Source organism: Pseudophryne corroboree, chromosome 2 (assembly GCF_028390025.1).
Source record: "Pseudophryne corroboree isolate aPseCor3 chromosome 2, aPseCor3.hap2, whole genome shotgun sequence".
Lineage (NCBI taxonomy): Eukaryota > Metazoa > Chordata > Amphibia > Anura > Myobatrachidae > Pseudophryne > Pseudophryne corroboree.
The window spans coordinates 936,900,518-936,918,471 of NC_086445.1; the positions used below are offsets into that span (position 1 = coordinate 936,900,518).

A 17,954-nucleotide genomic window follows, 5' to 3' on the forward strand; every position below is an offset into this window, starting at 1 on the left:
TGATGAAATAATGTCCTGCACTTTATTAGCATCTGGCTCAAATTACCTTTTTTATTGATATGGAAAACACTAAAGGTATACTTATACCCGTTTCAGATCTCCAATGCCGGTTCCCACACGGGAATTGGAAAAGGGTCCTTCCCGGGTGGGATCCGGCATTGGAGACTCTGCTACCCCTTTCGCTGGCTTCCAGACCCGGCAATATGCTGGGTCGGTTGCCATAGCGGTGGGGGACAGAGCCGGCAGCAGGGGTGGCGCTGGGAGATGAACTCATCTCCGCGCCGCCTCTCCTTATCTAGGAAACGTGTCCCGGGTCGCATCGACCCCGGAATCCGTTTACGCAGCCACTGACCCGGTATTCAACCCGGGAATAACCCTTCTTATAACCCGGGTTGAATTACCGGGTCAGGCGACCCGGGAATTTCGACATGGCGCTTTCACACCGCACACTGACCTGTGTCGATCCGGGAATATGCCGGGTCGATACTGGGTTATTTGTGCGATTTGAAAGGGGTATTACTAGTATTTCCTTCATACCACTCTGTCTCTGCCTCTCCTCTCTGACAGTCCCTCTACTAGCTCCCTTCCCCTACATAATCAAGCTTAAACATCTCACCCTCAACCCACAATTCTCATTTAACTTCATCCCTTCTTCCGCACTCTTCCGCCAACCAGTGATCACCACCTCTCCTCCACACTGATTACCTCTAACTCCATTCTCCAATACTTCTCTCGTGCTGCCCCTAACCTATGAAACTCTCTTTCTCATTCTGTTAGACTCTTCCCCCAACATCTATTGCCTCATATGTTCCCTTAAAGTTAATTAATTCACCCTATCCTACTGGATCTGTGCCTGATCTGGTTTCCCTCCTACATCCTTAAGCACTTGTCTCTCTGCAATACCCCAACTCTTATCCCCTTCCCTTGAAGAAAGTAATTTCACTTAAGCAAGGCCCTCACTACACTTATTACATCACTCCCCTCTCCACTATCACAGACAATTGGTATAACTATGCAAGTGGAAGGGGAAAATGTGCATCTTTTTTGCTGCTTTCTAGAAAGCACGGAACATCCTTGTATTTTAAACCTCTACCACTCATCTCATTTACATAATCCCATAATCATAACACATTTCCAGAGTGTCCTGAAGAATCATTAGGAACTGCTTTCCAAATCACAGAATATTTGTGTAGTAACATCAGAACACTGCATTGGACACAGATTACCATTTAATAAGATAGGATCTGGATGGAAAGTACGTGCCAGACCGAAATCACTGCTGGCAAATAAACCTGCATATAACACTGTTTCACATAATCAATATTTACATAGAGAGGGATGGCTGCAACCTCTCCGTAGGAGGAAATCCTTATAATATTATCGGTATGATTGCTGAAGGGAATTTATCCAATTGTAATTTTTGGGGTCAGAAATAAATATTTTCCCCTCTGAGAGGCTAAATGGCTACACAGGGGTTAATGCAGTGGCGTATCTATAATGGGTGCAGTGTGTGCAGTGCGCACAGGCCTCTGGGTCCAGAGGGGGCCCACATAATGCACCCATTTCTTCTATATACTTACCTTTCTAGTGTGCGGGTGTGGGTCCCCTCCTCTCCTGAGTCCCGTAGCCGGCAGCAGCGCTGTTAGCTCTCTGTGTGAGCGCTAGAGACTCTGGCACAGTGCCAGAGTCTTCAGCGCATGCGCAGGTCTCTGAAAAAATGGCCGCCGCGCCATTTTTTCGGAGACTTGTCATGCCCTGTAGATTCTGGCACTGTGCCAGAGTCTCTAGTGCTCACGCAGAGAGCTAACAGCGCTGCTGCCGGCTATGGGACGGGAGAGGAGGGGGCCCACACCCGGAGACTGCACACGGGTCCCCTCCTCTCTAGATACGCCCTTGGTTTATGTATTCCTCTTAGCCAACACAATTAGAATTCTTACCTCTACTGTCTATGTAACTTATAAAGTAGTTCTATACAGTGGCGATTTTTACCTATGGGACTGCAGCTTCCCCAGTAAAATCTGCCACCCAGCTCACTGTCAGTGAAGCCAGATACAGTACATGAGACTGCACTGGCTTCACTGTGACTGGCAGTGACTTCCTATTGGAAGTCCTACATTCCAGACACAGACACTACAGGCAGTCCTATTAAGAGGTGTTTCCTCCTGCAGGAAGCCAGCTCCCTGCCTCGTCAGCCCTAACCGGCTTCTATGGGCTGCAGCCAATGCAGTCCATAGAAGCTGTGGTTTTGCGCATGCGCAGTACCATCGCCACTACTGCGCATGCGCCAGGTCATTGCATCTGTGCACTGTAAATAGTACAGGTGCAGGGACACACGCGGCAGGGACAAAGCGGCGGAGACCTAAGGTAGGAGCCATCGCTGGTTATATATTCAGTATACACTCAAGTTGCATGTAGTACAGTATGTGCAGTTTATTCTGTATAAAGGGCTCAGATGGGATTCTTTACCTACATGCACTGAACATATGGGGGAAATGTAATATACCTTCAAAAGAGGGCAGAGGAAGAAGTTGCCCATAGAAACCAATCAGCTTCCAGCTACCATTTTATAGAATGTATTAGATAAAAGATAGCTAGAAGTTGATTGGTTGCAGACTCTTCGAGGCTTCTGGAATATTTGCATACCATAATGTGATAACTTGGGGATGGGACCCATGTGTAAACACAGAATGCATTTATGTGTCATATACACATTATACACACAGCCTGAAGGAAATTTTATACAATACAGGTTGAGTATCCCTTATCCAAAATGCTTGGGACCAGAGGTATTTTGGATATTGGATTTTTCCGTATTTTGGAATAATTGCATACCATAATGATATATCATGGTGATGTTACCTAAATCTAAGCACAGAATGCATTTATGTTACATATACACCTTATACACACAGCCTGAGGGTCATTTTAGCCAATATTTTTTATAACTTTGTTCATTAAACAAAGTGTGTGTACATTCACACAATTCATTTATGTTTCACATACACCTTATACACACAGCCTGAAGGTGATTTAATACAATATTTTTAATAACTTTGTGTATTAAACAAAGTTTGTGTACATTGAGCCATCAAAAATCAAAGGTTTCACTATCTCACTCTCACTCAAAAAAGTCCGTATTTCGGAATATTCCGTATTTCGGAATATTTGGATATGGGATACTCAACCTGTATTTGTAATAATTTGGTGCATGAAACAGTTTGTGTACACACACAAAATTTATTTATGTTTCATATACACCTTACACACACAGCCTGACGGTTATTTTATAATTTTGTGCATTAAAGATTGTGTACACTAAACCAACAGAAAGACAAGGTTTCACTTTCGAAGTGGTGCTAAAAAAAATCCATATTTTGGAATATTTTGGAATTTTGTATATGAGAGACTCAACGTGAGTGTGTGTGTGTGCGTGTGTGTATATATATATATATATATATATATATATACATGTACTTTTTATTTATTTATTTTGAAGAAATGTAAAAGGCCTTGTTTTATTGTGTAAATGTATACGATCATGAACATATATTTATTTTTTACTGTGTCACTGGTCCTGTGGTCATTTTCTGCAATAATGTACCTATTACAGCTATCCTTTTTCACTATACTATAAGCTTCCAAGTATTGTTTCATTTAACAAAAAAAAAAAGAAGACGCTGATTTTCAATGCAGAAGGGCAAACCGTGCATCTGGCAATAAATCAGACAAATCATATTTGATGACTGTCCTTTCCCTCTGGACGGAAATGAGAACAATGGAATCACACACAATGGGGATACACTTTCACACACCCAGAGGAAGAGTCAGCAGCTCAGTGTGTAACTTTATGTCACCTCTGTAGCAGATATATAAATGCTATAATGAGAGACGCACAGAGCACCAGGAAAGTGCTCTACGGGGTCACACACTACTCAACAAGTAAGAGTGTTCCTAAAAATGAAATAAAATGTTAACCGAATCTGATCTGGCCTCTATCCTCTCTTAGGCTGGGTACACACTTGCCGATATATCGTTTATGAAGCAGACAAACGATGTATCGGCTGGACCATTGGCTCATGTTTACAGCTTGTATATGTCTGTGAATGGCCCTGCAGCACAGCCGATTCTGATACATCATGCAGATAGATTGGTACATCTGCCTGTGTGTAAAGGCATCTGGCTGACCAAACGATATATCAGCCACCGAAGCCATTGAATATGACATCACAAGTGTGCGGGCATATTCAAACGGGTCTGCTGGCCAGTCATATCTGGCGGATGTTTGTTAAGTGTGTATGCACAAGATCATTTGATCATAAACCTTACCAATCATAAGATCGGTCAGCAGGCCTTAGCTAAATGATACTAAGCACTTGATAAAGTTTTACCTTGTTCTTTTCAGGTCCTTATTCAAAATGTATATTAGCCTAGAGAGTATATAACTATAATACACAAGTGACATGATAATGAATGTGAAAGCACCGGTAAAGAATATCCGTATACAGTAGTTGGTGAGTTCTGTGACGATTTTACATGAGGATTGTTACATACATGTTACTTATATATATATCATCTTTATATCATAAAAAAGTGTTGGAATGCTCTCAGTTATGCCAAAAGAAATGTTGATTGCAAAAGCAAAATCTTCCTCTAATGGGCAAAACCAGGTGCACTGCATGGGGGGGATATAATATGTGCAGAGAGATTTAGATTTGGGTGGGTTATATTGGGGGTCATTCCGAGTTGTTCGCTCGCAAGGCGATTTTAGCAGAGTTACACACGCTAAGCCGCCGCCTACTGGGAGTGAATCTTAGCTTCTTAAAATTGCGAACGATGTATTCGCAATATTGCGATTACAAACTACTTAGCAGTTTCAGAGTAGCTTCAGACTTACTCGGCATCTGCGATCAGTTCACTGCTTGTCGTTCCTGGTTTGACGTCATAAACACACCCAGCGTTCGCCCAGACACTCCTCCGTTTCTCCAGCCACTCCTGCGTTTTTTCCGGAAACGGTAGCGTTTTCATCCACACGCCCATAAAACGCTGTGTTTCCGCCCAGTAACACCCATTTCCTGTCAATCACATTACGTTCGCCGGAGCGAAGAAAAAGCCGTGAGTAAAAAAACTATCTTCATAGCAAAATTACTTGGCGCAGTCGCAGTGCGAACATTGCGCATGCGTACTAAGCAGAAAAACGCTGCGATGCGAAGAAAATTACCGAGCGAACGACTCGGAATGAGGGCCATTGTTTCTGTGCAGGGTAAATACTGGCTGCTTTATTTTTACACTGCAATTTAGATTTCAGTTTGGACACACCCCACCCAAATCTAACTCTCTCTGCACATGTTATATCTGCCCCACCTGCAGTGCACACTGGGCCTGATTCAGACATGATCGCTGCTGTGCGTTTTCGCACAGCAGCTGATCAGGTCTGAATTGCACAGGTGCCAGCGCCGCAGTGTGCCGGTGCATGCCAGACAGCCGACGCCCATCTCAGCCCTGCGATCACCTCTGCCTGATTGACAGGCAGAGGCGGTCGCTGGGCGGGAGGGGACGGGCCGGCAGCGTTTGTCCGTCGTTTTAGGGGCGCAGTCCGGGCAATGTAGACGTGCCCGTACCGTGCGGGGGGCAGGCTGCAGCGGCTGCGTGACCTCACTCGCAGCCACTGCGACCCGGACAGCGACGAGTAGCTCCCTGCCAGCGCACAGGAGCTGCGCTGGTAGGGAGCTACTCTTCAAGCACAAAAGCATTGCTGCCGTATGATGCTTTTGTACTTGTGCGGGGGTAGGGCCTGACATGCGGGGAAGACTAGCCCTGTGCCGGGCATCGCCCCGCATGTCTGGGCAGCTGATCGTAGATGTACTAAATTTAGCACATCTACGATCAGGTCTGAATTATGCCCAATGTTTTGTCCATCAGAGGAAGATTTTGCTTTTGCGATTAACCTTGAATTAGGCCCATGATGTACAGATTGCCAGCTGGAGCACCAGGGATTAGTAACCCTCTATAACCTTATACTGCAGGTGCTAATCTAAGCATCTAGTCTTGCCTTCTAGCACTTTACATGTTAATTTTCATTAAATAAAACATTGCAGCCTTAGTTACAATAAATGCAAAACTCTGCAACGGTAATTATTGACCGTGTTTAACAAGCAAGCCGCGTGATCATACCGGCCATCAATTACTTGCTGGAACAGTAGAGTAAGTAGAGTTTGGATACATCTGAAAGTGGTTTAAAAGTGTTGGCGGGTATGAATAGCATACATTAAATGATTTCAATTCTAATACGTAACTATCTATGCCAATAAATTCCATTTAACTCTTTATAATGGAATGCCATGTTACGAGGGAGACGCTTTCTTAACACAGCAGACAGAGAGTGACTGACTGATTGGAAGACTCGCTCTGCCAAAATCCACTGTGCGGACTAATGCCCCTTTCACATCGCACAAATAACCCGGTATCGACACGGCATATTGCCGTGTCAAAACGGGTCAGTGTGCGATGTGAAAGCACTTTGGCCGAATTAGCGGGTCGCCTGATCCGGTAATTCAACCCGGTTAAAAAGAAAGGTTATTACCGGGTTGAATACCGGGTCAGGTGCAGTGTGAATGGGAGCCGTTTCGATGCGACACGGCTCCCATTCACAGCATAGGGAGAGGCGGCGCAGGAGATGAGCTTATCTCCCAGCGCCGCTGCTGCGCCCCCCGCTGCTATGGCAACCGACCCGGTATATTGCCGGGTCGGAAAGCCAGCAGAGAAGAGCAAATGCCGGAACCCACCAGGTAAGGACACGTTTCTCTTACCGGGTGGGATCCGGCATTTGCGATCTGAAAGCGGCATTATTGATCCAAACATAGCTGCATAGCCCCTGATAAGGTAGACTGACCATATTATCCCTTTAACATGGGACACTCATGAATTACACAGGTTCTGTGGCTGCTTAAAACCAGGTGAAATGCAGGCTTGTAGTCAGCCAGTCACAGAACCTGTGTAATTCATGAGTGTTCCAGGTTAAAGGGATAATATGGTCAGCCTAGATAAGCGAGTAACTGAAATGACTGTATTCTCAGATGTTAGACTGGAATTAGATACAACAGGAAGGTGTAGGTGCTGTCTATAGTGGAGTGAGGAGGTAACTTACCTGAAAATGGAAATTTTGAGGTTTAGTGGATTTAAACTAAACTGAGCGCTTTTCCCCCCTGCCCAGCGATGTGAGCGGAGGTGAACGGCTTTCCATAGCAGAATGCTATGGAAAGCCGCTCACCCCGCCGTTCATCTACTGGTAATACCAGCAGATGAACGGCGGCCGCCAGCGATGAAGCGGGAGCGCGCATTAGCGCTCACTGCTTGTGCATACACACTGAAAGCAGCTCAACGCACCAAAAGTGAGCTGCTTTCAGCTCAAAATCGCCCAGTGTGTATGGGCCTTAAGGCTCTGTTCCATGGGTCTTCAACCTGCGGCCCTCCAGATGCTGTGGAACTACACATCCCAGCATCCCCTGCCTCAGTTTTAGCATGCCTTAGTAGCAAATCTGTGGCAGGACATGCTGGAATGTGTAGTTCCACAGCAGCTGGAGGGCCGCAGGTTGAAGACACATACTCTATACTGTATTTACATAACAGTGAAGATGTGACAATATTTCCTGGCATGTCCAGGTTACTCGTTGCTATTACTTGAATTTATTATATTGCCGCTTACTAACTTGTAAGTACTGTGCACTGTACAGTGTTGCAGAACAAAGGCTATAATATTATAAACCTTACAAATAAACAAATTTCTCTCTGACACCACACACATAATAGGCTACTAATATAGGGGGTCATTCCGAGTTGTTCGCTCGTTATTTTTTTCTCGCAACGGAGCGATTAGTTGCTAATGCGCATGCGCAATGTCCGCAGTGCGACTGCGCCAAGTAAATTTGCTATGCAGTTAGGTATTTTACTCACGGCATTACGAGGTTTTTTATTCGTTCTGGTGATCGTAATGTGATTGACAGGAAGTGGGTGTTTCTGGGCGGAAACTGGCCGTTTTATGGGTGTGTGTGAAAAAACGCTACCGTTTCTGGGAAAAACGCGGAAGTGGCTGGAGAAACGGAGGAGTGTCTGGGCGAACGCTGGGTGTGTTTGTGACGTCAAACCAGGAACAACACTGACTGAACTGATCGCAGATGCCGAGTAAGTCTGGAGCTACTCAGAAACTGCTAAGAAGTGTCTATTCGCAATTCTGCTAATCTTTCGTTCGCAATTTTGATAAGCTAAGATTCACTCCCAGTAGGCGGCGGCTTAGCGTGTGCAAAGCTGCTAAAAGCAGCTTGCGAGCGAACAACTCGGAATGACCCCCATAATGCTGCACAATAAATTTACATTCATATAACTCTGAAATATTTCCGATACTATGTTATTCTATGAGACTACAATACTGTGTGTGTTTACAGTCAACGCCTAAACATTCCCTTGATATGTGTAATGATGTGAGGATTCGTTTTAGTTATTGTGGACATTTCCGAAATCTGGAATTGCCAGAAACCGTTACAAAGAAAGTTCTGTTTAACAGTAGGTAACTTTAGACTACAGTTAATCTGCTCCTGGTACTTACTTTGGTGATGTCTCTTCTTGCTGTTCCTGCTTTACCTCGTCTTTGACTGTTTCACTACTACTGACCACCGGGTCTTCTTCATGTGCTGTGTTCTGATCTGCAGGCTGCTCTATTCCACTGCAAACATCCAGCGCCTGCTCCTGGTTTAAGTCCTCTTTATCCAAGTTATTTTTAACTTGTCCGTCCTCATGTTCCTTACTGAGGTTTTGGACACCAGGAGTCTGTTTTGAATTTCCCTGAGAAGATTTTGGCGAGAAATGGAAGAGGCTCCCCAAAAAATTAAGAAACTTCTCCCTTGGTTGTTTCTCACTGTCAGGTTCCTTGGAAGTATGAGTGGATTCTCCATCCTTTTCCTCCTCAGATTCAGACGTGCTTTGCAGCGCAGGACTGGTAACCTGGTCCTGTTTTACCTAGCGGGGAATACAGAATGCACAGTCATTATGTTTCTTTTATGTGGGTTACTGGTACTGTAACAGAGGCTACCCCCTTCCTGATAAGATTAAAGAACGCGGCATAAAGTTATACAATATTATCAGATCAAAATGGTTACCATAGTAACGTATCAGAGATTTATCCCAAGAATACTTGTAAATCATTTTTAAAGACATCCACATGAACATGCTGTGGCACCGTAATTTCAGCATGATTGCTAAAGATAGGGTAGCCTCCTGGCGGCGCCGCCATTTTTGTGATTGCAGCGCCCCCATTTTTAAGCCCCGCAACGCTTCGTCTCCACCTAGGAAATGGAGCGTTGACATCCCCCGCGAACGCCTCTGCCTGATTGACAGGCAGAGACGTATGCATTTTCTACGGGGCACCCACAGTAAATGCGGGCCCTGCGCATGCAGGGCGGTCGTAAAAATTCTGATTGGAACGCTATTTGCGATCTAACCTGAATTAGCCCCATATAGTTCACATTACACCACTGCATCTTTCTAAATAATTATAACTAATAAATAACAACTATTATATTTAAATTATACTTTTTTCCCCCCAAAATGATTGAAAATGTTTGTTCTCTTTGCAAATAAATAAACAAATAAATAGCTAGAGCTATTCCAATTGTAACATTTTCCAATAAAGATGATTTCCGGGAATAATCTTCCCACATTCTTTGCGTTCTTGGGAATCTATCAGAAAAATGTTGTTAATGTGTCACCCAGTACATAAAAGTGCCAGGTATGTCCCTTTTAAAAGTTTTATTGATCTATAATCCCTGCTTGTAGGGACCTACTATATGGGGGTAATTCAGAGTTGATCGTAGCAGCAAATTTGTTAGCAGTCGGGCAAAACCATGGGGGTCATTCAGACCTGATCGCACGCTACGTTTTTTTGCAGCACTGCGATCAGGTCAGAACTGCGCATGCGTATGCTCCACAATGCGCAGGTGCGTCGCCCCCTGGCAACGGGGATCGCCGGACAGCAACGGAATGACCGAAGAAAGCGATCGTAAGAAGATTGACAGGAAGAGGCCGTTTGTGAGTGTCACCTGACCGTTTCCAGGGAGTGTCCTGAAAAGCGCAGGCGTGTCCAGCCATTGGAAGGGAGGGTTCCTGACGTCAGCTCCGGGCCGGATGATCGCACTGGAAGAGTAAGTCCTGAGCTGTGCAGAGACTGCACAAACTTTTGTTTGTGCAGCACTCTGCACATGAGATCACACCGCTGCACAGCGACTACCCCCTCCCCCTGTAGGTGACTACCTGATCGCAGGGATGCAAAAAACGCACCCTAGCGATCATGTCTAAATTAGGCCCCATGTGCACTGCAGGTGTGGCAGATATAACATTTGCAGAGAGTTAGATTTGGGTGGGTTATTTAGTTTCTGTGCAGGGTAAATACTGGCAGCTTTATTTTTACACTGCAATTTAGATTTCAGTTTGAACATACTCCACCCAAATCTAACTTTCACTGCACGTTATATCTGCCCCCCCCCCCCCCCCCGTAGTGCACATGGGCCCTCATTCCGAGTTGTTCGCTCGCAAGCTGCTTTTAGCAGCTTTGCACACGCTAAGCCGCTGCCTACTGGGAGTGAATCTTAGCATAGTAAAATTGCGAACGAAAGATTCTCAAAATTGCGATTACACACCTCTTAGCAGTTTCTGAGTAGCTTCAAACTTAGGCCCTCATTCCGAGTTGTTCGCTCGGTAAATTTCATCGCATCGCAGCGATTTTCCGCTTAGTGCGCATGCGCAATGTCCGCACTGCGACTGCGCCAAGTAAATTTGCTATGAAGTTAGGATTTTTACTCACGGCTTTTTCTTCGCTCAGGCGATCGTAGTGTGATTGACAGGAAATGGGTGTTTCTGGGCGGAAACAGGCCGTTTTATGGGCGTGTGGGAAAAAACGCTACCGTTTCCGGAAAAAACGCAGGAGTGGCTGGAGAAACGGGGGAGTGTCTGGACGAACGCTGGGTGTGTTTGTGACGTCAAACCAGGAACGACAAGCACTGAACTGATCGCAGATGCCGAGTAAGTCTGAAGCTACTCTGAAACTGCTACGAGGTGTGTAATCGCAATATTGCGAATACATCGATCGCAATTTTAAGATGCTAAGATTCACTCCCAGTAGGCGGCGGCTTAGCGTGAGCAACTCTGCTAAAATCGCCTTGCGAGCGAACAACTCGGAATGACCTCCTTACTCGGCATCTGCGATCAGTTCAGTGCTTGTCGTTCCTGGTTTGACGTCACAAACACACCCAGCGTTCGCCCAGACACTCCCCCGTTTCTCCAGCCACTCCCGCGTTTTTCCCAGAAACGGCAGCGTTTTTTCGCACACACCCATAAAACGGCCTGTTTCCCGCCCAGAAACACCCACTTCCTGTCAATCACATTACGATCACCAGAACGAAGAAAAAACCTCGTAATGCCGTGAGTAAAATACCTAACTGCATAGCAAATTTACTTGGCGCAGTCGCACTGCGGACATTGCGCATGCGCATTCGCGACTAATCGCTCCGTTGCGGGGAAAAAATAACGAGCTAACAACTCGGAATGACCCCCATGGTTTTGCCCAACTGCTAACAAATTTGCTGCTGCGATCAACTCTGAATTCGACCTGATCGCACACTAGGTTTTTTCGCTGCGGTGCGATCAGGTCAGAACTGCACATGCGTATGCACCACAATGCGTAGGCGCGTCGTACGAGTGCAAAGCGGATTGTTGCTGAGCGATGGATTTAACGAAGAATCCATTCGCACAGCTGATCGCAAGGAGATTGACAGGAAGAGGGCGTTTGTGGGTGTCAACTGACCGTTTTCCGGGACCGGACAGGCTGAAATGATCGCAGCGGCTGAGTAAGTTCTGAGCTACTCAGAAATTGCACAAAACTTTTTTGTACCGCTCGGCTACACATGCGTTCGCACACTTGCAAAGCAAACATACACTCCCCTATGGGCGGCGACTATCTGTTCGCAGCGCTGCAAAAAATAGCTAGCGAGCAATTCGGAATGACCCCCTATGCCTAGATGAGAAGTTGGTGCTGCTCCTCACTCAGGAAAGACATCAAAGCATCAGTTATATCTTGTACTTTTAAACTGAGTTAATGTTTTATTTTTTGACACATGAACAAAGAAAGTCATTTTTAATACTACTAGCTGAAACTTTTGTATGACTTGAAATAGTTACTACTAATACATTCTGCAATCAAACCTATCACTGTGGGAAAGAACACACAGAGCGTAACATAGATCATTACAGAACACTATTCCTGGCACCCTATTCTCTAGTCATACCCACCCACAGTGTTTGTCTCAAGGATACAAAAATATCTGTATTTTAAGTATACTTCCTAACATATACACGCTTAACCATGGCAAAATAAGAAGTACCCTCTATTATTATTAATATTATCTTATATTTATATGGCGCCACATGGGATCCGTAGTGCCCAATTACAGAGTAAACAAATAAGCAAAACATGAAGACAGTGACTTACAGTTCAATACAATATAGGACAAGTACAGGGTATATAAACATAGCTGCGTCAGTAAACAGCACTGGAATAAGTATCAGGGTGGCAGAAAACAGGGAATTTGGTGCCATCAGAGGGAGTATTGAAGAGAAGATAGGATAAGTAAGAGACGTAAAAGCACATGAGGGAAGAGGACCCTGCTCGTGAGAGCTTACATTCTAAAGGGGACCCAAATTCCACCCCGAGCGACCCAGAGTTGGTCAAAATTAAAGGTCCTGAATCCGATTTGTACGATACTCCACGGGTGTGGTTCGTTTTATCGACAGTATCTAGGTCGACAATGTTTAGGTCGACCACTATAGGTCGACAGTCACTAGGTCGACATGGATGGAAGGTCGACAGGGTTTCTAGGTCGACATGTGCTAGGTCGACAGGTCTAAAGGTCGACATGAGGATTTTTTTTTTTTTTTTGGTGTCGTTTTCTTCGTAAAGTGACCGGGATCCCAAATTAGTGCACCGCGTCCCCTCGCATGGCTCGCTTCGCTCGCCATGCTTCAGGCATGGTGCCTTCGCTCCGCTACCGCTTCGCTCGGCACACTTTACCGTTCCAATCGTAGTCCACGTGGATCGTTAAGTATGAAAAAATCCCCCCCCCCAATTTTTTTTTTAAAAACTCATGTCGACCTTTAGACCTGTCGACCTAGCACATGTCGACCTAGAAACCCTGTCGACCTTCCATCCATGTCGACCTAGTGACTGTCGGCCTATAGTGGTCGACCTAAACATTGTCGACCTAGACACTGTCGATCTTCAGACCGGATCCCACACTCCACAACTGTCAGGAAGCGGCTGTGCAATACCGTACAAATGCAGCAGGAGGCGTCTGTAGAAAATAGACACATCCTGCATGCATCAGCGACCCGAGTTCTGCATCCAAAGCTTACAGTACACAGGCTGTGTTACTGGAACCTCTCTGCCGGGTCCAAGAAGTCTGATTCTGATGCCTCTGGGCTCGGCACGCCTACATGGACCATTGTAAGCCCATGAAGCTTGCTTAACAGTAGTGCATTAAGCTTGTTAAGAGATTTCAGTATGCTTTCAATACATATTAAAGGACCTAGCGTACACAGCGAGTGATATCATATGTGCAAGCCCGGATATGGATTGGCACATGCATACAGAACAGTAAAACCAGAACAGATATAGAATAGAAATATATCACAGCTGGGATGAGATAACAGGACTCTGGATGATCGCTGAGACAGTCCGCTATCATAGGAGCTGTGCCACCTGTGCTAGCGTAATACACTCGGAGAAAAATAATGTCTTATCGCTGCGATTTGCATGGATAAGAAATCTGTAAAGTTTAGTACATCTTCCCATAAAAGTTTGAGGACTACAGGAGATTTTAAGTCAGCAGTAGATAATTGCGGGCCTGCTTCCTAGTTGTACTGTATGCAAACTCAATTTTTTTGCTGCTGAGCGCTTATCGTCAGTCTGCACATGCGGACACAGAGAGGATTTATTCCCAAAGTGACAGTCAGGGAGCATCTGCAGGAGGTAACAGGGGAGCAGCAGCCAAAATGCAGGTGCTCTGCGCTTACAGAGCCCGCGACTGGGATCCCATATGCAGCTGCAATGGCTCGCCATCTTACTTCCTGCGCAAACATGGTGTCACTCAGAATTTGTCAAATCGACTAATCTGCAACTTTCTATGCAGCTGCTGGCATCTGCAAAGCTGCTGGTGGGGGTCTGAATACAAATCCCGGCAGCTGCGACATTTGCATATTTTCGGTTACTCACAGCGTATATGGTCCCTCATTCAGCTTTGATTGCTATTAAAGGGTATATTCAATTCAAGTTGGATCCTTTCCGATAAGCAGTGTCGGAAAGGATCCGACAAAGCACTATTCAATGAGCGGCCAAATCTGACTGTCGGATGTGAGCCAAATCGCCGTGCCGGTGTCCCGTCCGTGCTGCTGCTGTCACTGACCCGCTCCTCCTCCCAGCTCATCCTCATCCGTCCCCGTGTGTGAGATCACAGGGAGGGGCTGGAGAGAGCCTCAGATTCCCACACTCAGCCACACAGCCCAGTGCCGGCCGGGAAGCGCTGCACATAGCTGCCGGGAGAGAGGAGCCTGGCTGGGGGAACGCCCGTCTGAGGTACCCCTGCTGCCCCTATAGCCCGCCGTCTCTTCCTCCTAATCCTCCCCCATCCCCACACCCCTCAAAACATGTCCCCGCTCCCCCGTCTCATCTCCTCAATCCAACATTTTTGAAAGTCGGATTGAGATTGTCGGAAACGGGGCCAAAACCTGTCGCATTTGGCCACGTTTCCGACAAAAGCACGTGGATCCGCGGCTATTCTGCCAATCCACGTGTTTTCTCACTAGTCGGGAATTCCCGACTTGTTGGAAAAAAACGGCCCCTATTGAATAGGTCAGAACCCCTTCCAACCTAAATCAGTTGGAAGCTGCCGTCTTTCCGACAAGACGCCAGTTTCGACTTCAATCAACTATACCCATAAGACTGAAACTGCAATTGTCTCAAAACTGTTTCTGCGAAAAATCGTGTGAAGAGACGCCCAAAAATCTTACAAGACGCTCACTGATGCGATCGCAACTCTGCATATGCAGTTGCAGATTTGCGATCCATACGCAGAAACCGTGTACCATCGACAATTGTGGTTGACCCATACCTCAGAATAATGCCCTGAAAACAGCCATGTCATGCCTGCGTTTGTCCAACTACTCCCCACAAACGCCATGTGAACACCCACAAACGGTCACTGACTGTCAATCGGAGGCAGTGATCACAGGGTGATCGCAATGCGCCTTTTGTACGTGCACATAGTGCGTTTGCAGCGCATGAGCAGTCTTACGATAATCGCGATTTGCGTGTTTGCAATATAGCGATCCAAGCTGCATGAGGGCCAAGGACATTACTGTACAGCTGCTGTGTAACTACACATCCCGGCATGCTCTGCCACAGTTTTAGCATTTCCTATTTCCAAAAGTGTAGAAGGGCATGCTGGGACTTGTATTTTCACAACAGCTGGAGAGCCACAGGTTGGCCAGGCCTGTCTTAAGGCCCGTACACACTGGTCGATATATCGGCCGTTCTCCTGAACGGCCAGTGTGTACGGCCGATACGTCTGTGAACTCCGTCGTTCACAGACGTATCGCGTCGGCCCTGCAGCACAGCCGACGGCCAATATATCTACCGATATATTGGCGCGTCGCTGTGTGTGTACGGGGCGGTCGGCCGACCACCCGTACACATGCTGCGGCGGCCGGCGGTGATTGACAGCTGAACTGGGCGGGCGTGTGTACACGCCCGCCCAGTTCATGACGTCAGTCCCCGACGGATCGGCCAGTATGTATGCTCAACACACTGCCCGATCCGTCCATAGATATATCTGCAGATCAATTGATCTGCAGATATATCTACTAGTGTGTACCCACCTTTAGACTGTAAAGCTGTACTGGGTCAAGGACTGATATACTCTGTCGCATAAATAAAGCATTATAATGCGCATGGGGGGGTAATTCTGAGTTGATCGCAGCAGGAATTTTGTTAGCAGTTGGGCAAAACCATGTGCAGTGCAGGGGGGGCAGATATAACATGTGCAGAGAGAGTTAGATTTGGGTGGGTTATTGTGTTTCTGTGCAGGGAAAATACTGGCTGCTTTATATTTACACTGCAATTTAGATTGCAGATTGAACACACCCCACCCAAATCTAACTCTCTCTGCACATGGTTTTGCCCAACTGCTAACAAAATTGCTGCTGCGATCAACTCGGAATGACCACCTATATACGTATATAGGGGCACCGACTTCAACCTTGGGCCACTTCCCATCTAGGAGATAGCCACACCCCTGGCTAAATATGGTGACTCACACGCAGCCTGGGACAGTGTCACTGTGCCCCCACCCCAGGCAGTGTTCACAGTTTTGGCAAAAGCCCACCCGCCTACTCCATCATTGCCTTTCCCGTTCTCCCACACACTCGGGTATTTATACATCATTAGGAGTAGCAGAAATATCTGTGGACAACTAATGTGTAATTTAGACAGAAACTTGAGAAACGTGTTACAAGACAGTAATAGGACGCATGAGACACCCAATAAAGAACTGCAGATCATTTATAAATGTCTAAAAAAAACAAAGAAATCTGGAAATGTTTAAACCTAGGACTTGTCTATTTTATAATATTGGCCAACTGCACAAAACACTTAATTCATTAAAATGATTCCAAAATACAGAGGAGCGTTTCACACTCAGAAATAATCACATATAGTACAAAAATAAATAAAAATGCTTCAGTAATATCGTCTGTAATCAGCCACAGAATGGTGGGAATGATGGTATAACAATTCAAAAAGGAATATGAGTGATGGATTGGATGGCGGTCATTAGGTCGACATGAGTTAGGTCGACATACATTGGGTCGACCACATTTGGCCGGCATACATTAGGTCGACATGATCTCTAGGTCGACATGGGAAAAGGTCGACATGAGTTTTTCATAATTTTTTTACATTTTTTTGACCTTTTTCATACTTGATGATCCACGTGGACTACAATTGGGAATGGTAATCTGTGCCGAGTGCAGTGGGTGGTAGCAGAGCGAGGCACCGTGCCCGAAGCATGGCGAGTGAAGCGTGCCATGCGAGGAGTCACGGTGCACTAATGGGGGTTCCCCGTCACTTTTCGAAGAAAACGACACCGAAAAAAGTTTAAAAAAACTTATGTCGACCTTTTCCCATGTCGACCTAGCACATGTCGACCTAATGAGCAAGTCGACCAAACGTGGTCAACCCAATGTATGTCGACCTAACTTCTGTCGACCTAACTCACCACACCCGATGGATCATCTGTACCAAAAATAGACACAGAAAAATAGAATTTGACTGCAGGGAAGAACCACTTGGCCCATCTACTCTGCCCCTTTTATAACCTTATAACCACCTACAGTGGCACTATAACGTTTTTCTTTCTGCTATTGATTACTCTTCCTATGCAACTAAGCATCTGACTAGCCTTCCTTGTTGCTTTCTTACGTTGCTTACCTTCCTTCAAGTCACCTGAAAGACTACTATACGCCTCTCCTCGGTAGTTTCCATTATAGTGCAGTTAATACTATATTTAACCTCTTTGGGTTTTTGAGACTCAAGGGGATGATTTAGCATTTTTTGGCATTAAACTGTAAACCTAATCTACGAGGGGTATGCCATTAGTTTCCAGATATGCAGTGGACAGGTAGAGTAGACACAATCTGACTGTCTGGTTGTGAACTGTCATCTCTGACTAAAGATCTTGTGAAATGTCAAGGCACAGAACCGTATATTGGGGTTATTCAGTAAGGATTGCAGATTTTGCTAAAAAGCAGAATCTGCGATCCGTTCTATCACATGCTGGGGGGCGCTCTTCACAGGGCAAGGC

At 45.9% G+C, this 17,954-nt stretch overlaps 1 protein-coding gene across 2 annotated transcripts in view; it reads right to left on the reverse strand.

Annotated features, from left to right (window-relative positions):
• The window catches only part of CRYBG3 (crystallin beta-gamma domain containing 3), a 343,220-nt gene that overhangs the window by 182,880 nt on the left and 142,386 nt on the right, over positions 1-17,954 (reverse strand). For both annotated transcript variants that reach the window (XM_063956283.1, XM_063956282.1), the window contains exon 3: positions 8,600-9,009. In XM_063956283.1, the coding sequence (XP_063812353.1) occupies positions 8,600-9,009 (410 nt within the window). The remainder of the gene's footprint in view (positions 1-8,599; positions 9,010-17,954) is intronic.